Source organism: Ornithorhynchus anatinus, chromosome 2, assembly GCF_004115215.2.
Source record: "Ornithorhynchus anatinus isolate Pmale09 chromosome 2, mOrnAna1.pri.v4, whole genome shotgun sequence".
Taxonomy (NCBI): domain Eukaryota; kingdom Metazoa; phylum Chordata; class Mammalia; order Monotremata; family Ornithorhynchidae; genus Ornithorhynchus; species Ornithorhynchus anatinus.
Genome location: NC_041729.1, coordinates 23,187,543 through 23,209,838, shown reverse-complemented (window position 1 = coordinate 23,209,838; position 22,296 = coordinate 23,187,543). Strand labels below are relative to the sequence as shown.

The window sequence follows — 22,296 nt, the reverse complement described above, 5'->3', positions numbered from 1 at the left end:
CTAGTAGCTAACTAGCATTCTGAAGCCAAGAACCAATTAAGCCTTGGTCTTCTCTCCAAGATGAGGAAGGCACAAACTGAGTGCAGAGGCAAGAAATGTTTTCCCTTCTTTGCACTTAATTTTGTCTCTGCATCCTGGTTTACACCTAGAAGAAAGGAAAAATATCCTGGCAACCTATGCTCAGGCTTGCCTGCTGCTAGGTGAGGGCAAAACCTATTCCCCGAGTGAATCATGGATTGGAGAGGGAAGAGACCAGAAGCAGGGAAATTAGCAAGGAGGATAAAACAGCAATCAAACTGGGATAAGACAAGAGCCTGGATCAGCATGGTGACTGTTTCCATGGAGAAGAAAGAGTAGATCCTGGAAATGTTGTGGAGCAAGAACTGAAAGCTTTTGGCAACGGGATGAATTTGGGTATTGGAAGAGAGGAGAGAGTCAAAAGTAATGCTAAGGTTATGGGTTTGAGAGTTAGGGAGGATAGTAATCGTGTCAAATGAAGCAGTGTGGCATAGTGGACAAAGCATGGGTTTGGAAGTCAGAGGACCTGGGTTCTAATCCTAACTCTGCCACTTGCTTGCTGGGTGACCTTGGGCAAGTCACTTAACTTCTCTGGTCCTCAGTTTCTTCAAATGCAAAATGGATATTCAATACCTGTTCTCCCTCCTACTTAGACTGTGAGCCCTAAGTGGGACAGAGACTCTGTCCGACCCGATTAATGTATCTATCCCAGCTCTTAGACCAGTGTTTGACACATAGTAAGCATTTAATAAATACCATTAAAAAATTTGCGAAGGGAAAGTTTGGTTGACGAGGGAATTTGGAAGGGAAGATATGTTCAGTTTTGGATATGTTGAGCTTGAGGTGCCGGTGGAACAGTCAAGTAGATATGTCCTGGAAACAGAAGGAAATGCAAGATTGAATGGAAGGGGATTTTTCCAGAGTTCAGCACTCATATTCTAGCAGCACCTAGATTCCTTGTGTCCTTAAGCTTGGCTGCGAAGAGTTGGTTGGACAAGTTTGGACCTAATACATTAGCCTGTTTACTCCACTGATTGACGGGGGGAAGGTTACATAAAGCCACTTCAATTCTGAGAGGGCTAATCATTATTACTGGGCCAGTCAACTCAAGTCAGGAGGCAGCTGTCACCCCCAGACAGTTTAGTGTTTAGTAGTGCCAGAATTCCAGGATGCTGATTGTTTTAAATGAATTTTATTAGACTTATGAAGTCCAAGCAGAGACGGTTCTATTGATCCCTGTACTTTTCTATATGACAGTCATTCATTAAATCATATTTATTAAGGGCTTATTGCGGAGCACATGCAGCAAAGATCATACATTCTGTGCTCTGCTGAGGCCAAAAGCCACATTTTGATTCCAGGAATTTATAGTTAACAGTGCTTATTCTCCAGAAGCCAATTTCTGAGAATCCTGGTTAAGATTTTTACCAACAGTGAAAGATGAACAATTTTCTTCTCAAAGAGTGAAATTTTGAAATCCTGTGACTTTTCCTCTGTATTTCATACATTGAGAGAGCCTTTGCAGACACTGAACAGTATTTCCCACATCTGCTTGCAGATGAACCAACAGATTCAGTTCTAGCAATGGTGGTGACTTTGATAGGTTGTAGCAAGGACCATCTCTTCATTTATTGGCAGGTTAATTATTCTTTATATGGCCTCATCCTTAAAGTTGGAAAGGATGCTCAGGAAAAGTGTTGCTGCTACCTCTGTAAGATTTCCTCTTTGTCTACCATGAGGGAGGTGCCATCTTACCATCTTCAGTGATCCTTTGGTGGTATATATGGATCTATAAAGCCTCTTCACAGATGCAAAGAAATCCTTGGTTTGAGTATAATCTTGCATAACCTTGGGCCCCTTCAACATCAGAATATCACCACTTAGTGTGCATGTTCCCTTATTTATTCTCTGTATAGCTCAATGTGAACTTTAATTAGACTCTCTAGGATTATGATCCCAAGGAAGAGTGAGATATTGATGATGCACAGTTATTGCTGCTCTTCGATCTCAGAGTCTTTTTTTGTCAAAACATTTGTGGTGCTTTTTTCAAGCAATGTCAATAGTCTCAATGATTGCATGGTAGACAGTATTTTCATCAGACACTATTTCAAAGACACTCATTTGCTGCTCTCTTTGGGTGCTGACAGATGGGATTTCTTGTTCTTCCCCTCAGGGGGGTGAAGAGACACCAGAAACATGGGGTTTCAGACAGTCCTTTCACCAGAGGGCCAAGGCCTGTGGAGTGGGACAAAAGGTGCCCAGGCCCCACCCCATAGGAATTCCCATCACCTCCTTCCTGCTCCATACTGGGAAAGGGGGAGAGACACAGAAAGCTTGAGGCCCCCCTGTTAGAGAAGCAGTGTGGCCTATAGGATAGATCCCGGGCCTGGGAGTCAGAAGGGCCTGAGTTCTAATCCCGGATCTGCCCCTTGCCTGCTGTGTGACCTTGGGCAAGTCAGTAAAAGGTGAGAAATTAAAGATGCACATAAAAGAAAGAAGAAAATGAAAGAACGGAAGAGAATATTTCCAGTGAGGTGGTGATCTAGCTCAGTGAGATTCTGCTTAACTGGGAAGGCGTGTAAAAGAGTTTGTCAGCAGTGGAAACCTGCGTAATTTTCTGTTTCTGCCCCTTTTTTCCTAAGTTTCTGGCTACACTGCTGGTTTTGATTTTAATCCATTTCCCTATGAATAATCCTTAGTTTAGCCCAGGTGCTGGTAATCTTCTAGTGAAGACAAGTCAAGCAAAATAAAGCAGCGGACACATAAAGAGCCAGGTGCACAATGTAAATCTGTGATTAACAGCCTAACTCTTGCCTCCACACCTCATGAAATGCCTGCTTGGCAGTTGGGCTGAATTAGCCTCTTAGCCCCATTCCCCCTGAGCGAGGGGTTTACGGGGCCCCCATGTAATATGTAACATTATTACATCACACCTCGAGTGATGCAATGTGATATTATATTAGTGTCTGTCTCCCCTTCTAGACTGTAAGCTCGTTGTGGGGAGGGAAAGTGTCTGTTATTGTATAGTACTCTCCCAAGCACTTAGTACAATGCTTTGCACACAGTAAGTGCTCAGTGAATACAGTTGAATGCTTCATTTCTTTATGCCTCAGTTACTTCATCTGTAAAATGGCGATTAAGACTGTGAGCCCCATGTGGGACATAGACTATATCCAACCCGATTTGCTTGTAACCATCCCAGCGCTTAGTACAGTGCCTGGCACATAGTAAGCACTTAACAAATACCACAATTATTATTATTACTAGCCCTCTTCCTTTCTGGACCACCAAGACTTGTAGCTTGGGAGAAAAGTTGCAATTGATGGCAGCTGTCACTTAGCTTGAGCTAGAAGAGCCTGAAGCTTCTCTAGCCAAAGTGTCCTATTACTCCTATCATGTTTACCACTGCCCTTGTCTCAAGCTGTTTTGTTTTTATTGTTTCATTTTCTTATGTCATCTAAGGTGGCTGTCACCAACCTCCTTCTCCCCCTGTCCCTCCTGCCTTCGTTTTTATTTTGCAAACCTCTTTGGGTTCACTTGTATATTCTTTTCTAGCATTTGGTACAGAGCACGGAACACAGTAGACACTAAAAATAATGCTTTTACCACTAGTCTGATAGGGACTGCTCTGTCATTGCAGAACTATTTATTCTCTAGGAATTGACTTTCAGTTTTTGATAGTTTGGGGGTCACTTTGTAGAAAATTGTTCTTATTATATGAGAATTGAAACAGATTATGTAATAATCAGTCAACATCCATGCCACACATAATGTCAGTAGCATGATCATTCCTCAGGTCTCACTGCCGGGCAAATGATCTAATCAGTATGCTGCTCATTTCTTAGGACACAGCTGAAGATATCTTTTTTAACCATTCCAAAAGTGACTATTGCTATTTTCCCTTGATGTAGAAGCTCCTGAGGCAGTTACGGGGTGCATCAAATGTGCCTATGATTTATTCTGTGGTTTGGATACAAAGAAAGGCCCCAGGATGACTGAAGAAGAGGAGAAAGCTATGAAGATAAAGCTAACTGACACTTCAGAGAAGCACCTTTGGAGAAACATAGTGAATATCAACGCCATTATTCTCCTGGCACTTGCTGTTTTCTTTCATGCTTACTTTGCATAAATCCTACTCTGAGTTATAAAATTTGGTTACAAAGGTTTGGATATCTTTACTCATTTTCAATATTCCACTCTGTTGTTATAAGTCTAATACAACTGTAAATTATGCCAAACAGAATAATGTGAATACATCTACATTCCCAAACATTTTCATTCAGAATTTCACGAAACCCATAAATAAATGTTTTCTTGACATTTTACTTCACTTCACGTGGTTTCAATGCAGACATGCTGTTCTTTAAGTTTTTCTTTAGGTGAAAGTCTACTGATCATTCCCTTCGGATCTTCTAGTTGAATGATATTCCTTTGCACCTTTATTATTATTGTGCTTTTTTGCTCCACAGAAAACTGCCCAAGCATCAAACTTCAATAAGAAGACTTGGGGAGGGTGGGCTCAATTATAATCAATCAATTGTATTTATTTACTCTGTGCAGAGCACTATACTGAGCACTTGGGAGAGCATACTACAACAGAATTACCAGATACGTTCCCTGCCCACAATCAGTTTACACTCTAGAGGGGGATCCACTCATTCATTCATCACTCATTCATTCATTGAATCGTATTTATTGAGTGCTTACTGTGTGCAGAGCACTGTACTAAGCGCTTGGAAAGTGCAACTCATCAACAGAGACAATCACTACTCAACAACGGGCTCACAGTCTAGAGGGAGAGACAGATATTAATATACATGAATAAACTGGATTGGAATCACCTCCAGTGTTTACTTAATATAGGGCAAATTTATTCTCTTTATAATAATAATGGTAATTGTTAAGCGCTTACTATGTTCCAAGCACTGTTCTAAGCGCTGGGATAGCTTCGAGATAATCAGGTTGTCCCACATGGGGTTCACAGTCTTAATTCCCATTTTACAAATGAGGGAACTGAGGCACCGAGAAGTTAAGTGACTTGCCCAAGGTCACACAGCAGACAAGTGGTGAAATCGGCTTTAGAACCCATGACCTGTGACTCCCAAGCCCGCGCTCTTTCCACTGAGCCACGTTGCTTCTAAAAATTTATAGAATTGAATTTGTAAAATTCAAATGTATGCAGAAACTGCAGAAATTACTTCCAGCAGCATGGCTCAGTGGAAAGAGCACGGGCTTGGGAGTCAGAGATCGTGGGTTCTAATCCTGACTCCGACACTTGTCAGCTGTGTGACTCTGGGCAAGTCACTTATCGCCAAGATCCGCCCTTTCCTCTCCACCCAAACGGCTACCTTACTATTACGGGCTCTCGTTATATCCCGGCTAGACTACTGTGTCAGCCTTCTCTCTGACCTCCCTTCCTCCTCTCTCGCCCCGCTCCGGTCTATTCTTCACTCCGCTGCCCGGCTCATCTTCCTGCAGAAACGATCTGGGCATGTCACTCCCCTTCTTAAACAACTCCAGTGGTTGCCTATCGACCTCCGCTCCAAACAAAAACTCCTCACTCTAGGCTTCAAGGCTCTCCATCACCTTGCCCCTTCCTACCTCTCCTCCCTTCTCTCTTTCTACCGCCCACCCCGCACGCTCCGCTCCTCTGCCGCCCACCTCCTCACCGTCCCTCGGTCTCGCCCATCCCGCCGTCGACCCCCGGGTCACGTCCTCCCGCGGTCCTGGAACGCCCTCCCTCCTCACCTCCGCCAAACTGATTCTCTTTCCCTCTTCAAAACCTTACTTAAAAATCACCTCCTCCGAGAGGCGTTCCCAGACTGAGCTCCTCTTCCCCCTCTACTCCCTCTGCCATCCCCCCTTTACCTCTCCGCAGCTAAAGCCTCATTTTCCCCTTTTCCCTCTGCTCCTCCACCTCTCCCTTCCCATCCCCACAGCACTGTACTCGTCCGCTCAACTGTATATATTTTCGTTACCCTATTTATTTTGTTAATGAATTGTACATCGCCTTGATTCTATTTAGTTGCCATTGTTTTTACGAGATGTTCTTCCCCTTGACGCTGTTTAGTGCCATTGTTCTTGTCTGTCCGTCTCCCCCGATTAGACCGTAAGCCCGTCAAACGGCAGGGACTGTCTCTATCTGTTGCCGACTTGTTCATCCCAAGCGCTTAGTACAGTGCTCTGCACATAGTAAGCGCTCAATAAATACTATTGAATGAATGAACTTATCTTCTCTTTGCCTCAGTTACGTCATCTGTAAAATGGGGATTAAGACTGTGAGCCCCACGTGGGACAAACTGCCTTGTATCGCCCCCAGCGCTTAGAACCGTGCTTGGCACATTGTAAGCGCTTAACACATACCATCATTATCATTAACACTTTCAAATGGGGTGGTAAGATGTTTCTTTGATGTATTAATCTTTTTTGTATTTTTTGGGGGGAGGGCAGCATATACTAAGAGCTGATGAGTGCTCTGCTCTAACCCCTTCCCCCGCCCCACAGCACTTGTGTATATTTGTACATATTTATTATTCTATTTATTTTATTAGTGATGTATATATATCTATATATCTATAATTCTATTTATTTTGATGCTACTGATGCCCGTCTCCTTGTTCTGTTTTGTCTCTCTCCCTCTTCTAGACTGTGAGCCCGTTGTTGGGTAGGGATTGTCTCGATCTGTTGCCGAACTGTCCTGTCCAAGCGCTTAGTCCAGTGCTCTGCACCCAGTAAGTGCTCAATAAATACGATTGAATAAATGAATGGATGAATGGAGATGGGAAGACCCCACACACACACACACACCCAGATGGGGAACCCCGGGAATCACTTCCCAAGGAACAAGGAAAGGTTTTCCAACGTTACGTCCTCTCCAGTCTCGGTGTTGGTTGCTTCCCCCACACATCCAATCCGTCCCCAACACCTGCCGGTCTCATCTTCACAACATCGCCAAGATCCTCCCTTTCCTCTCCATCCAAACGTGCTGGTACAAGCTCTCATAATATTCCGGCTGGATTATTGGGTCAGCCTCCTCTCTGATCTCCCTTCCTCCTGCCTCTCCCCACTCCAGTCTATTCTTCATTCCGCTGCCCGGATCATCTTCCTACAGAAACGCTCTGGGCCTGTCACTCCCCTCCTCAAAAACCTCCAGTGGTTGCCTAGCACCCTTTGCATGAACCAAAAACTCATCACTCTTGGCTTCAAAGCTCTCTATCACCTTGTCCCCGCCTACCTCACCTCCCTTTTCTCTTTCTCCAGCCCAGCCCGTACACTCCCCTCCTCTGCCGCTCACCTCCTCACTAGGCCTCGTTCTCTCCTATCCCGCCGTCGACTCCTGGCCCACGTCCTCCCGCTGTCCTGAAATGCCCTCCCTCCTCACCTCCGCCAAACTCTCTTCCCCTCTTTAAAGTCCTACTGAGAGCTCGCCTCCTCCAGGAGACCTTCCCAAACTGAACCCTCCCTTTCCCTCTGCTCCTCCTCCCCTCTCCATTCCCCTCCCACCCTCTGCTCTTCCCCCTTTTCCTCAGCACTGTGCTCATTTATATATATTATTTATTCACCTCTTTATTTTGTTAATGAGGTGTATCTCTCCATGATTCCCTTTACCTTGATGATGTTGTCTGGTTTTGTTTTGTTCCGTTTTGCTTTGCTGTCTCCCCCATTTCATAATAATGAATAATTATGGTATCTGTTAAGCGCTTACTCTGTGCAGAGCACTGTTCTAAGCCCTGGGGTAGATACAGGGTAATGAGACTGTCCCACCTAGGGCTCACATTTTTCAATCCCCATTTTTACAGATGAGGTCACTGAGGTCCAGAGAAGTGAAGCGACTTGCCCAGGGTCACACAGCAGCAGACAAGTGGCGGAGTCGGGATTAGAACCCACGACCTCTGACTCCCAAGCCCGTGCTCTTGCCACTAAGCCAGGCTGTGGAGACTGCGAGCAGGGATGGTCTCTCTCTGTGGCCCAATTGTCCATTCTAAGCGCTCAGTCCAGTGCTCTGCACACAGTAAGCGCTCGATACGGGCTATTGAATGAAAGAGGGAATGAATTCCCCTTTTTCCTGGCTGCCCCTTCCAGGATCTGATGTGATGGCAGGTGGGTGAGGGATCCTAGACTTTCCAAAGCTTTGGAAGGAGGGGAGGCCCCCGGCCCTGGTGGGGGCCTCCACGCTGGAGGGGCTTGGAGCCAACGGTCCCTCCGCGAGGCCCTGAGCCCACCCGGCCTAGGCCCCCTGCCCGCTGCCCGTTGCCCGGGCATCACGGCCATGGAAGGCCCCGCCGGCCTCGCCACCGAGGCCAGGAAAGCTTCCGAACGGGTCAACAACGCGTTGGACATCTCCGTCATTATCGTTTACTTCGTGGTGGTGATGGCCGTGGGGCTGTGGGTACGTCTGGCGACCCCCGGAAAGGACCGATGCTGTTTAGGGAGCAGCTCCTTTGCGCAGTACACTGCGCTGAGCGCTTCGGGGAGGCCCGGGGCGACCGATTTTCTTGTACCCACCCCACTGACTGGCACAAGTCCCCCGCCCCACTGTTACCACTTAATCATTTTAAGCAAGGCTAGAGGAAGGAAGGGACATTCTGTTAACAACTATTTCTCCCTTTCTTCATTTGATAGTATTTATTGACCGCTTGCTAATAATAATGTTGGGATTTGTTAAGCGCTTACTATGTGCAGCCTGGGGTAGATACAGGGTCATCAGGTTGTCCCACGTGAGGCTCACAGTTAATCCCCATTTTACAGATGAGGGAACTGAGGCCCAGAGAAGTGAAGTGACTTGCCCGCAGTGGCAAAGCCAGGATTGGAACCCATGACGTGCTTACTATGCTTACTCTGTGCAGAGCACTGTACTGAGCGCTTGGAAAGAACAATTCGGCAACAGATAGAGACAATCCCTGCCCATTGACAGGTTTACAGTCTTTCTGAGGAAGTGGTCCCCAGGGATTCCCCATCTTCTGGACATTAATGTTGGTTATTTGTTAAGCGCTTACTATGTGCAGAGCACTGTTCTAAGCGCTGGGGGAGATAGAGAATAATCAGGTTGTCCCACGTGAGGCTCACAGTTAATCCCCATTTTACAGATGAGGTAACTGAGGCCCAAAGAAGTGAAGTGACTTGCCCGCAGTCACACAGCTGACAAGTGGCAGAGTCGGGATTCGAACCCATGACCTCGGACTCCCAAGCCCTGGCTCTTTCCACTGAACCACGCTGCTTCTCAGTGGAAAGAGCGGGGGCTTAAGAGTCATCATTTTGCCGCATCATTTTAAACAAGGAAAGAGTGATTCGATGTTGCTGGAGTAAATTAGTTTGCATAGTTTGTTTAAGAAGGCAATTGCCTGCTTTGGGGAAGGAGCAGATATAAAGAACTGATAAGCCCCAAATCTTTTAATATTAATAATAATGATAATGTTGCTACTTGTTAAAGCGCTTACTATGTGCTGAGCACTGTTCTAAGTGCCGGGGTAGATACTGGGTAATCAGGTTGTCCCACGTGAGGCTCACACTCTTAATCCCCATTTTACAGATGAGGGAACTGAGGCACCGAGAAGTTAAGTGACTTGCCCAAAGTCACTTTGACAGGTGGCGGATGAGGATTAGAACCCACGACCTCTGACTCCTAAACCCCTGCTCTTTCCACTGAGCCACAATGCTTCTCTAATGTCCACCAGATGGGGAATCCCTGGGGACAGCTTGCTAAGAAAGGGAAAAATAGTCGTTAACAAAATGTCTGCTCCTTCCCTCTAGCCCCAGTATTTCCAGCCTTTCATTCGTTCATTCATTCAGTCGTATTTATTGAACGCTTAATGTGCGTAGAGCTCTGTACTGAGCGCTGGGAAAGTACAATTCAGCAACAGAGACAGTCCCTAGCCCCCTGCTGCCAGTCTTCAAACGGATTTCAAGCAGACAGCCGTATTTATCGAGCGCTTGCTCTGTGCAGAGCACTGTACTAAGCGCTTGAGAGTGCAATACGACAATAAATGGACTCCTTCCCTGCCCACAGTAAGCTTACAGGGTAGAGGGGGAGACAGTCATCAATAGAAAGAAAGAAATGACAGATTTGTGCCTAAGCGCTGTGGGGCTGGGAGGGGGATGAATAAAGAGAGCAAGTCAGGGCGACGCAGAAGGGAGTGGGCGATGAGGAAAGGGTGATGATGGTGGTATCTGTTAAGCGTTTACTACGTGGCAAGCACTGTTCTAAGCGCTGGGGCGGTTGCCAGGTCATCAGGTTGCCCCCCGTGGGGCTCACGGTCTTAAACCCCATTTTCCAGATGAGGGAACTGAGGCCCAGAGAATAATAATAATAATGTTGGTATTTGTTAAGCGCTTACTATGTGCAGAGCACTGTTCTAAGCGCTGGGGTGGACATAGGGGAATCAGGTTGTCCCACATGGGGGTCAAGATAATCAGGTTCGCCCACGAGGGGCTCACAGTCTTAATCCGTCCCATCACTCAGCACCGTACTCGTCCGCTCAACTGTATATATCTTCATTACCCTATTTATTTTGTTAATGAGATGTAATCACCCTGATTCTATTTATTTGCTATTGTTTTAATGAGATGTTCTTCCCCTCGATTCTATTTATTGCCAGTCCTAATCCCCATTTTACAGGTGAGGTCACTGAGGCCCAGAGAAGTTAAGTGACTTGCCCACAGTCACACTGACTGGCCCAAAGTCACACCTCTGACAGGGGGCGGAGCGGGGATTAGAACCCAGGACCTCTGCCTCCCAAGCCCGGGCTCTTTCCGCTGAGCCAGCGGGCTTAGTCAGGGAAGGCCGCTTGGAGGAGGCGGGCCGGCTGTAAGGCTGTGAAGGGAGGAGGAGTCCTGGTTTTCTGCGGGCCCCATTGTTGAAACTCTGTGAGTGAAGCGTCGCCTCCCTGCCACCCGACAGGGCCGTTGGCGTCGCGGCGGTTGGTGTTTAACGGTTGCCACCTCCAAAGGCCCGAGGGGCGACCCCGGCCCGGCCTGGCTTGGCGACCCCGCGTTGGGACCCTCCCTAACACCGAAAGGCGGGAAGAAGAGTTGGGAGGCCCGGCCGGCCCCAACCTGCCCCCGTGGAAAACCCCAACAACCCCGACGCTATGGCCAGGGGCACCTCGGAGCGGGTCAACAACGCTTTGGACGTCTGCGTTATTGCTTTTTACTTCGTGGTGGTGATGGCCGTGGGGCTGTGGGTACGTCAGGGAAGGGGCTGGGTCCCTGCTGAGGGGAGGGCCTAATAAGAATGATACTAATGAGGTTGGTATTTGTTAAGCGCTTACTATGTGCAGAGCACTGTTCTAAGCGCCGGGGTAGATACAGGGTAATCAGGTTGTCCCACGTGAGGCTCACAGTTAATCCCCATTTTACAGATGAGGTCACTGAGGTACAGAGAAGCCAAGTGACTTGCTCACGGTCACAGAGCTGACACGTGGCAGAGTCGGGATTCGAACCCAGGACCGCTGATGGCATTTGGTAAGCGCATACTGTGTGCCAAGCACTGTTTGGGCAGGGATTGTCTCTATTGTACATTCCAAGCGCTTAGTACAGTGCTCAGCACATAGTAAGCACTCAGTAAATACCATTGAATGAATGAATGTTCCAAGCGCAGGGTGGGGACGGCGACGAGATAATCAGGTTCGTCCATGAGGGGCTCACAGTCTTAACCCGTCCCATCACTCGGCACTGTACTCGTCCACTCAACGGTGTATATCTTCATTACCCTATTTATTTTGTAAATAAGATGTACATCACCCTGATTCTATTTATTTGCTACTGTTTTAATGAGATGTTCTTCCCCTCGATTCTATTTATTGCCATTGTTCTAGTCTGTCCGTCTCCCCCGATTAGGCTGTAAACCCGTCAAAGGGCAGGGGCTGTCTCTACCTGTTACCGATTTGTACATTCCAAGCGCTTAGTACAGTGCTCTGCACCTAGTAAGGGCTCAATAAATACTATTGAATGAATGAATGAACCCCCATTTTATAGATGAGGTAACTGAGGCCCAGAGAAGTTATTAAGTGACTTGCCCAAAGTCGCACAGTGGACAAGCGGTGGGGTCGGGATTAGAACCCGTGGCCTCTGACTCCCAAGCCCGGGGTCTTTCCACCGAGCCACACTGCTTAGTTGAGATCAATCAATCAGTGCTATTTCTGGAGTGCTTTCTTGGTGCAGAACACCGAACTGCATAATTCTCTTGTATTGTACTCTCTCAAGAGCTTAGGACAGTGCTCTGCACATAGTAAGAGCTAAGTAAATACCATCAATTGTAACAATAATAATGAAGATGGTATATGTTAGGCATTTATGGTGTGTCAGTCGCTGTACTAAGTGCTGGGGTGAATACAAGGCAAATGGGATTGGACACAGTCCCTTGTCCCACGTGGGGCTCACAGTCTCAATCCCCATTTTGCAGATGAGGTAACTGAGGCACAGAGGAAGGGAAGTGACTTGCCCAAGGTCACGCAGCAGACAAGTGGAGGAGCCGGGATTAGAACCCATGACCTTCTGACGCCCATGCTCTATCCACTACGCCATGCTGCTTTTGCACTACAGACTACAGAGGTGTTGGCTGGGGCAGTGGTGAGCAGATGTTGCCCTTAGTCGGGGGGGGGGGGAGGGGGAATCTGATTATTTTGTGTGTACCCCAGTGTTTAGAACAGTGACTGGCACACAATAAGTGTTTAACAAGTGCCATAAAACAGGAGGAGAGAGGTGAGGCAGGATCGCTGACAGGGAAGCACCCAAAGGGTCCCGGGCTGCAACAGGCCATGCCCGCCCAGCAGAGGACGAGGAGTCTTGGCTTCAGCTCCAACCTCCACCAACTCCGAGGGCAGTCAGTACACTGCCTACCGTCTCGGGCTGTAATAGAGTGGGAGAGGCAGGACTGAGACCCCACAGCCTTGTCCAGGCAGGAGGGGTGAAGTCCCCTGGATCTTCTGTGAAGCCATCTTTATTCATTCATTCATTCAACAGGATTTATTGAGCGCTTACTATGTGCAGAGCACTGTACCAAGCGCTTGGAATGTACAATTCCGGCAACAGCATAGAGACAATCCCTGCCCATTCACGGGCTTACAGTCTAATCGGGGAGACAGACGGATAAAAACAAGACAACTTAATAGCAGTAAATAGAATCAAGGGGATGTACATCTCATTAACAGAATAAATAGGGTAATAAAAATATATACAAATGAGCACAGTGCGGAGGGGAGGGGAAGGGAGAGGGGGAGGAGCAGAGGGAAGGGGGGAAGGGGGCTTAGCTGAGGGGAGGTGAAGGGGGGGCAGAGAGGCAGCAGAGGCAGCAGAGGGAAAAGGGGAAGCTCAGTCTGGGAAGGCCTCTTGGAGGAGGTGAGCTCTCAGTAGAAAAGCTCTTTATACCGGAAGGGCCTTGCCATTTTTGTCCTGTTTTGGTTTCCTTCGCCTCTGGGGTGTTGCTGAATTGGAAGACCCAACAGCTTCAGTGAATAAAGCAATAAGGTGGCAAGTCGGTCTATCATAGTGGGAAAGCTCCGTGCCAGGCAGAACAATGAGACCCCAAAATAAAACTTTGTCAGGAGGAGCAGCAGCAGCAAGGGACCAGAGTGCAGTGCAAAATAAAAAGCTGACTGAGACTCAGTGCCTGTCCCAAAGACTATTCACGCAGTTCATTTGGAGTAGCCCCTCTGCTTGTGAGATGGTCTAGCCATTGGCACCGCTGCAAGTTTTCTCAGAGTCACAATAGTGTTGGGGAAACTCAAGACTGGCAGCAGAGACATGGGGAACCTTCACTGTGGCCATAAGGAGGCGTGCTTTTTGTGCAATTTACTTGCCCAACCAATGACGATATTAATCTGATATTTCCTCCAGCTCGCCTGTCTCGGTGCCGACACCTGATCCATATCCTCCCTCTGGCCTGGAACACCCTCCCTCCTAAAATCCGACAGACAATTACTCTCCCCCCTTCAAAGCCTTAGTGAAGGCACATCTTCTCCAACAGGTCTTCCCAGACTAAGCCCCATTTTTCATCATCTCCCAGTCCCTTCTACATCACCCTGACTTGTTCATTTTCTCCCTCCACCAGCCCCACAGCACAACTATATATCTGTAATTTTATTTACTTGTATTGATGTCTATATCCCCCTTCCAGACTGCGAGCTCGTTGTGGGCAGAGAATGTCACTGTTTATTGTTGTATTATACTTTTCCAAGTGCTTAATAAGTGTTCTGCACACAGTAAGTACTTAATATTATTAATATGATCGAATGAATGAATGAACAAGCTCCACCTAGTTGCTCCGGGGCAATTATTGGTCCATTTAATGATTTGGCTCAGTGGGTGTCCAAAAAGTGAATGTCCCTAGTTCCCAGCTCCGACGGCAATACTTGACCATATTCTATTCCGGTCCCCTGACGGTACCCCTAACCTTTTGCACCTAAGTGAACATAGGGACTAGAGCCAGGGGTCATGGGAGGTGAGCTGAGACATGTCAGGGGTTAAGCGAAGCAGCATTGCCTAATGGCTAGAACACAGGCCTTGGAGTCAGAAGGGCCTGCGTTCTAATCCTGGCTCTGCCAACTGCCTGCTGTATGACCTTGGGTAAGTCCCTTAACTTCTCTGTGGCTCAGTTACCTCATTTGTAAAATGGGCATTAAGACTGTGAGTCCAATGTGGAACAGGGACTGTGTCCAACCAGATTTGCTTGTATAGCACTTAGTATGGTGTCTGGCACATGGTAGTGCTTAACAAATACCACAGTTATTACTGAAAAAGACTGAGTTCAAAGCCCCCAACCTATTGCCTTGACTATGGACTATCCTTTCAACTCACTTTACCCATTCCCTAGGCTAGGGAGTCTGGGGTGGGGTTGGGACAGCTGAATGGGCCAGGTGTGATGAGTTTAGAGAGGCGGGTGTGTCAGTGTGGGATCAGGTGAAGTTCAGTGGGAGGAGCAGACTCTAATTGCCCCACCACCCTTTCCCCAACCTCCCATCCCAGCCCCATCCAGCCTCTTCCCATTCCCTGATGCTTTGGAACAGGGTCAGATGGCAGGGACAGTCAGCTTAAAAGAAAGACCAAGGTAGTTTTCCTACCCACATTCCAGCTGTCCCTACACTCCCTGCCTCTGCTTCCGCACTAGGAACTGGAGGAGTAAGTAATATTTAATTCCTACTTACAAAGAACTCCCTTGCTATTATCATTTATAATTCAGGTGCAGGATCCTCCAGACTCATTTCACTTTTCCCCATAGTCAGCCTTCTTCTCATTCCCCTGCTTTACCTTTCTTACATGCTTAGTCCCCTTAAAGATCTGTTGGGTATGTGCTGCTCTGGTTTCCTTTTAAGTCAGTGGCTTCCATTTTTCCTCCCAAGATAGCCATAACTAATTTACTTCATTCAATTGTATTTATTGAGCACTTACTGTGTGTAAAGCTGGATTAAGCACTGGGGAAAGTACAATAGAATGATAAACAATGATATTCCCTGCCCACAATGAGTTTACAGTCTAGAGAAACTGCTATAGTCCTCCAATATCTCATACTACTCCAAGAGATAAGTTTCTGTTTGTGGCAGAATGATTATAATGATATATAATGCTTTATATGTTATATAATGTATATTATAAATTATATTAATGTCTGTCATCCTGTCCCCCCTCTTTCCCCAAGACTGTAAGCTTGTTGGGGCAGGGACCGTGACTATCAACTCTGTATGTACTCTCCTAAGTGCTTAGTATAGTGCTTTGCAAACAGTAAGCACTCAATAAACACACTGATGATGAAGATGATATCCCGGCTAGACTACTGTGTCAGCCTTCTCTCTGACCTCCCTTCCTCCTCTCTCGCCCCGCTCCAGTCTATTCTTCACTCCGCTGCCCGGCTCATCTTCCTGCAGAAACGATCTGGGCGTGTCACTCCCCTTCTTAAACAACTCCAGTGGTTGCCTATCGACCTCCGCTCCAAACAAAAACTCCTCACTCTAGGCTTCGAGGCTCTCCATCACCTTGCCCCTTCCTACCTCTCCTCCCTTCTCTCTTTCTACCGCCCACCCCGCACGCTCCGCTCCTCCGCCGCCCACCTCCTCGCCGTCCCTCGGTCTCGCCTATCCCGCCGTCGACCCCCGGGTCACGTCCTCCCGCGGTCCCGGAACGCCCTCCCTCCTCACCTCCGCCAAACTGATTCTCTTTCCCTCTTCAAAACCTTACTTAAAAATCACCTCCTCCAAGAGGCCTTCCCAGACTGAGCTCCTCTTCCCCCTCTACTCCCTCTGCCATCCCCCCTTTACCTCTCCGCAGCTTAAGCCTCATTTTCCCCTTTTCCCTCCGCTCCTCCACCTCTCCCTTCCCATCCCCACAGCACCGTACTCGTCCGCTCGACTGTATATATTTTCGTTACCCTATTTATTTTGTTAATGAATTGTACATCGCCTCGATTCTATTTAGTTGCCATCGGTTTTTACGAGATGTTCTTCCCCTTGACGCTGTTTAGTGCCATTGTTCTTGTCTGTCCATCTCCCCCGATTAGACCGTAAGCCCGTCAAACGGCAGGGACTGTCTCTATCTGTTGCCGACTTGTTCATCCCAAGCGCTTAGTACAGTGCTCTGCACATAGTAAGCGCTCAATAAATACTATTGAATGAATGAAAGATGATGTCAGGTAGAGTTTGTGGTTATCCTGGGCCTTGCAGCAGGTTGTTTTCCTGACTCTTCCTTCAACAAACATGCTTTTGGGGAAGAATGGGTTGTGGAGATGTTAGGAGTTCTGGCTGGGAGTTGGCAGAGGTTGCAACAGAGTAGAAGTGAGACACTAAAAGGAGGGAGGAAACTTGGAAGGAGAGAAAGGATGTTGAGAGGATGCCTGTGCTGTAGGTATGTTTGGATGTGCCCCGTGAGGATTTTTGAATGTAAATATCTTTGGTGGGAGGCTGAAGGGAGAGTATGTATAGATAGTTTAGGTGGTCCACCAATTGATTCAGAGCTGAAGCATCAGTTGATTGGTGCTATGGCCCCGATGTCATTCATCTGTGTGCTGGGATTGTTTACTGCATTTGCAAAGATTAAGACCCATGGCTGCAAACCTGCCCTTTTCTTCATCCTCCTAACTCATCTCCTTCTCTCCCACACTCCCTGTTCTGCTCTTGAGAAGAAGAAGAAAAAGAAGAATTTTGCATAGTTTTCATTGTATAGACTGTAAACTCTTTATGGTAAGGGGACATGTCTGCTAATTCTGTTAAATTATACTCTCCCAAACACTTAGTACAGTGCTCTGCACACAGTAAACACTTGGTAAATACCATTGATTAATTGATAAATCAAAGTCTTTAAGTGGCCGGCCCTCCAGCCCAGAAACATGCCCATCTCTGCCCTACCCCATCTTCTAATCTTGGGTGAGATGGGGGTATTTTGTTAGTATTTTGCTAGTCACTTACAAAAATAATTAAACAATTTGCTTGATTTCAGAACCATACAATATTTTTCTGTTTGGAAGCAATTCATTTTTAACATTCTCGCTTTTGGAGTAATAAAGGCAGTGATTTGGGCACTGGAGAGTAGAGTTCAGTAACCTGCTTAGTGTTATAAAGTCTGAGTTCTGAGGTGGTATTTTTCCAATAGGTAATTTTGGTGATGCATAGGATTTACTCGAATTCATTTTCATTCAGCTGGATTGATTGACAGTTCTGCCAATGTGTTAGCTAGTCCCTTTGAAAGCTTCCTCCTCCAGTTCTTTATGAAAGGCCAATTCACAATTGGTGTAGAAACAAGAACCTACCATTATGGGTGAGCAAGAAAAAGGGTGAAGAAAAATGGCATCTATGCTGATTGATCGGTGGTGGTGGTAATAATAATTATTGAATGCTCTCCCTCTGTACTAGTTGCCTGAGAAGTACAGCATAAAGAAGTGACACATTCCCTGCCTTCAAGAGCTTATACTTTAATGGGAGAGGGCAAACCTAAAAATATTTACAGTTGTAGTAAAAAATAAATAACCAAATGTACAGTTGAATACCCATATGTCCAAGTGTGTTGAGGATGATCAGTCCTTGAGTTGACAGATCTGTATTTAGATGTACATCAGGAATGGGTTTATAAATCAGAGGCTACCATGATAATTGTGAGGATTACAATGAAGAGGAAAATAACAAAATCAAGGTAATGTACTCCACAAGTGATTTGGAGGCATTCGTCAGATGGCATTTAACTGTTCAGCTCATAGACTTGGCAATCATTTGAAACAGCCCAATCAGAAGGTCAGTAATCAACCCAGAAGGCACCCTGCGGAGGAGGAAAAAAAAAGGTCTTGCTTAGTTGTACAGTCAGTTGGTCCAAAATTCTGAACTTTTAACCAACTATTTCTTCCTAGGCAATGCGGGCGAGTAGTCGTGGAACAGTTGGAGGCTTCTTCTTGGCCAATAGGAATATGTTATGGTGGCCGGTGAGTGTGGTTGAGTAGCATTTTGGTTAAATGTTATTCCTTTTTTGTAAGCATACCATAAATCAGGGCTGTCATTTGATTTTTTTTTTTTGGTCAGGGGGAGGCTTTAAAAAGTGAACAGTTGCTTTTTGCCATTTGTAGAGCTTTCTGTCCATTGTCAAGCCCTACGTTTCTTTTTCGCGACTCCCAAATGTTGTATCAGTGTCACTGAAGTACTCCTGTCCCCCAACTCCTCTCCATTGCACTTTTTACGCTATTGCTTTCTCCTACCTGCAGTTGATTTTAGGCTCTGCCTTCCTACTAGACTGTAAGCTCTTTAAAGGCAAGAATCCTTTTTAACAACTCAGTCGTGCTCCTCCAACAGCTTAGTACAGTACTTTGCACGAAGGAAATGCTTATTAAATATTAGTGATTGAGGATTTCATTATAGTCTAGTGGCCAAAATGACCCAACTACAGTTTCACTTCATTTATTTTCATTGGCCTGCTCTCAGTACTCAAGTAATTCACTCAGGCAAAGATAAAGGAATCTTATGACACATTCATGTAGAAAGAGAAGTTGGAACTCAGGAAGAGAGGGGGAAAAGTAGTGGACCACACAGTGAGCGGACCATAGTTGGCAAGTAATAAGCACTTAACTACAATTATTATTAGTATTTAAAAGTGTCACTCAGTGTACTTCAGCAATCCCCCCCTCGGGTCAGCTAACTCTAAAAATAATCTGTGGTACTTGGAGGTGGCAGGGGAAATTTGACGAAATGCAGTGATTATGCTCAGAGCAAAGCAGATAGATGGTCAGAAGCCTTGCAGAGGCAATTTTTTGGCCTGCTAGCCTGCCTCCCACTAACTTGCCAAAAATGCCACCATCATTCAAAGCTACCTCCCCCTCTCTACAGCTACCCGTTTGGAAACATCCTTGTCTCAGGACGAGGGCTGGCTTCAGGCAGTAAGCAAGGGAAGAAGTTGCCAGGGATAGCAGCGAGCTGGTGGTCAAAACTTTAAAACTACCCACTCCCCAGAAGTAGTGCCTGTATGACCAGAGATTTGGGAAAGAAAAGCAATGGGTCTAGAGAAAAGGGATGTGCACCATGACCTTCTCCTTGGCCCCTCTCAGAGAAATGCTATACATTTGGAAATTGAAACAGGCTTCTGTATTACATTATGTTGTAATGTAGGTTGGGAAAGGTGGCATGTTTTTCCCTGCTTCAGAATGGCTAAATGTCTGAAGCTTGTCCTGCCTAGATTGCACCATCTGTCCACCTTTTTCCCTTTCACACAAGTCCACCTCTTTTCTGATCGCTTTAAAAATCCATAAATTCACAGCTAGCCTCAGATATTTCTTCCCCTTTGGTCTTTTTATATTTCCCTTCTCACTCTCAATCTTTCTCTCACTCTCACTCTCTAACTTGGTCATTAACTCTCCACCCCTTCCTCCACTTATTTATTTGCCCATCAATCAATCAGTGGTCTTTATTGAGTGCATGCTGTGTGTACAACACTGTACTAAGATCTTGGGAAAGTATAGTACAACAGAGCTGGTAGACATGCACCCTACCCACACTGAGATTACAGTCTAGAGGGGGAGAAAGACATTAAATTACAGGTATGTACATAAGTGCTGAGGGGCTGAGGTTGGGGTGAATATCAAGTGCTTAAAAGGTACAGATCCAAGTGCATAGGCAATGCGGAAGGGAAAGGGAGTGGGGAAATGAGGGCTTAGTCACGGAAGGCCTTTTGGATGAGATGTGATTTTTAACAGCGTTTCTAAGGAGGTGTTGAAGATGAAGCGGGAGGGAGTTCCAGGCCAGAAGTAAGACATGGGCAAGGGCTGGGTGGCGAGATAGTTGAGCTTGAGATACAGTGTGTAGGTTAGTATTAGAGGACTAGTGTGCAGACTGGGTTATAGCAGCAAAATGAGGTAATTTGGAAGGGTTGAGCTGATTGAGTGCTTTAAAGCTGATGGTAAAGAGTTTCTGTTTGATGTGGAGGTGGATGGGCAACCACTGGAGGTTCTTGAGGACAGAGGAGGCATAAACTGAACTTTTTTTTAGAAAAATGATCTGAGCAGTAAAGTATAGACTGGAGAGGGGAGAGATAGGATACAGGAAAGTCAGCGAGGAGGTTCAATCATTCATTCAGTAGTATTTATTGAGCGCTTACTATGTGCAGAACGCTGTACTAAGTGCTTGGAATGTACAATTCGGCAACAGAGACAATCCCTGCCCATCGACGGGCTTACAGTCTAATCGGGGGAGACAGATGGATAGAAACAAGACAACTTAATAGCAATAAATAGAATCAAGGGGATGTACACCTCATTAACAAAATAAATAGGGTAATAAAAATATATACAAATGAGCACAGTGCTGAGGGGAGGAGAAGGGAGGGGGAGGAGCAGAGGCAAAGGGAGCTTAGCTGAGGGGAGGTGAAGGGGGCAGGCAGAGAGGCAGCAGAGGGAGCAGAGGGAAAAGGGGAAGCTCAGTCTGGGAAGGCCTCTTGGAGGAGGTGAGCTCTCAGTAGGGCTTTGAAGAGGGCAAGAGAGTTTGGCGGAGGTGAGGAGGGAGGGCATTCCAGGACAGTGGGATGAGGAGGTTGAGGCAGTAGTCAAGGTAGGATAGGGTAAATACATGGATCAATTAAGTACATGGATAAACTTGGTTTGGATGGAGAGGAATGGGAGGATTTTAGTGATATTGTGAAGGTAGAATTGACAGGATTTGGTGAAAGACAATATGTGGGTTGAATAAGAGCGATGATATGAGGATAAATGCCCAGGTCAAGGGTTTGCGAGACAGAGAAGATAGCAGTGTTGTCTTCAGTAATGGGAAAGAGGAGAGGACAGGTTTGGGTGGGAAGATGAGGAATTCTGTTTTGGACATGCTTTGTTTGGGGCGGTGGCAGTACAACCAAGTAGAAGTGTCCTGAAGGCAGAGGAAATAAGAGACTGCAGAGATGGAGAGAGATCAGGGCTGGAGAGGAAGATCAAACAGAGGTATTTATTGAGTGTTTACTATGTGCAGAGCACTGTACTAAGCACTTGGGAGAGTACAGTACAAGAGAGTCAGCAGATACATTCCCTTCCTACAGTGAGTTTACAGTCTAGAGGTGGATTTGGGAATCATCCACGAGGGGTGGTAGCTGAAGATGTGGGAGTGAATGAGTTCTCTGAGCTAGTGAATGTAGTTGGAGAATAGAAGGGGACCCAGAACTGAGCACCCTTAGGTGGGGGGGAGGCAGAGGAAAAACCCACAGAATGTACTGAGAAGGGGCACCCAGAGCTATAGGAGAACCAGGAGTGAAGCCAAGGTTAGATAAAGTTTCCAGGTGAAAGAGTTGGCACACAGTATACAGTCATTTGAGGGGTCGAGGAGAATTAGGATGGAGTAGAGGCTGTTGAATTTGGCAAGGAGAAGGTCACTGATGACTTTAGAGAAGGTAGTTTCCAGAAAGGGGTGAAGGTCAGATTGGAGGGGGTCAAGTGGAGAATGGAGGAGTGGAAGTGGAGACAGTGGGAGTAGACAACTTGCTTATGGAATTTGGAGGATTTGTAGGGAGGTGGGATGATAACTGGAGGGAGCCGTGGTATCAAAAGTGGGTATCAAAAGTGGAAAGGGGATCCTTGAGCGTGTTTGAAAGCAGTAGGGGAGAAGCCATTGGAAAGTGAGCAGTTGAAGGTCAGGGAGGGAAGTGGGTGGAGGCAAGTGTTTTGATAAGGTGTAAACGAATGGGGGTCAGAGGCACAGGTGGAGCAAGTAGAATGGGAGATGAGGCGGGACATCTCTTGAACTGAAGAGGGGACAAGAGGAGAGAGAAACTGGAGAGGAGCAGGGGTGATTTTAGGGAGATTTAAGGGATAAAATTGAAGATACCTGATATCTGAAATTT

At 46.6% G+C, this 22,296-nt stretch overlaps 1 protein-coding gene and 1 pseudogene across 6 annotated transcripts in view; both read left to right on the top strand.

The window, feature by feature from the left end:
• Positions 1-4,147, top strand: part of LOC103164669 — a 35,502-nt pseudogene extending 31,355 nt beyond the window's left edge.
• Positions 4,148-8,242: 4,095 nt separating this feature from the next.
• The window catches only part of LOC100073759 (sodium/glucose cotransporter 1-like), a 60,135-nt gene continuing 46,081 nt past the window's right edge, over positions 8,243-22,296 (top strand). The window contains exons 1-2 of one of the 6 annotated variants that reach the window (XM_029053815.2): positions 8,243-8,407; positions 18,341-18,412. In XM_029053815.2, the coding sequence (XP_028909648.1) occupies positions 8,288-8,407; positions 18,341-18,412 (192 nt within the window). In that variant the 5' untranslated portion in view covers positions 8,243-8,287. Of the gene's footprint in view, positions 8,408-10,971; positions 11,199-15,034; positions 15,133-18,340; positions 18,413-22,296 lie in introns of those variants that run through there. The other 5 variants (XM_029053820.2, XM_029053837.2, XM_029053827.2 and 2 more) reach the window with 5 other exon arrangements.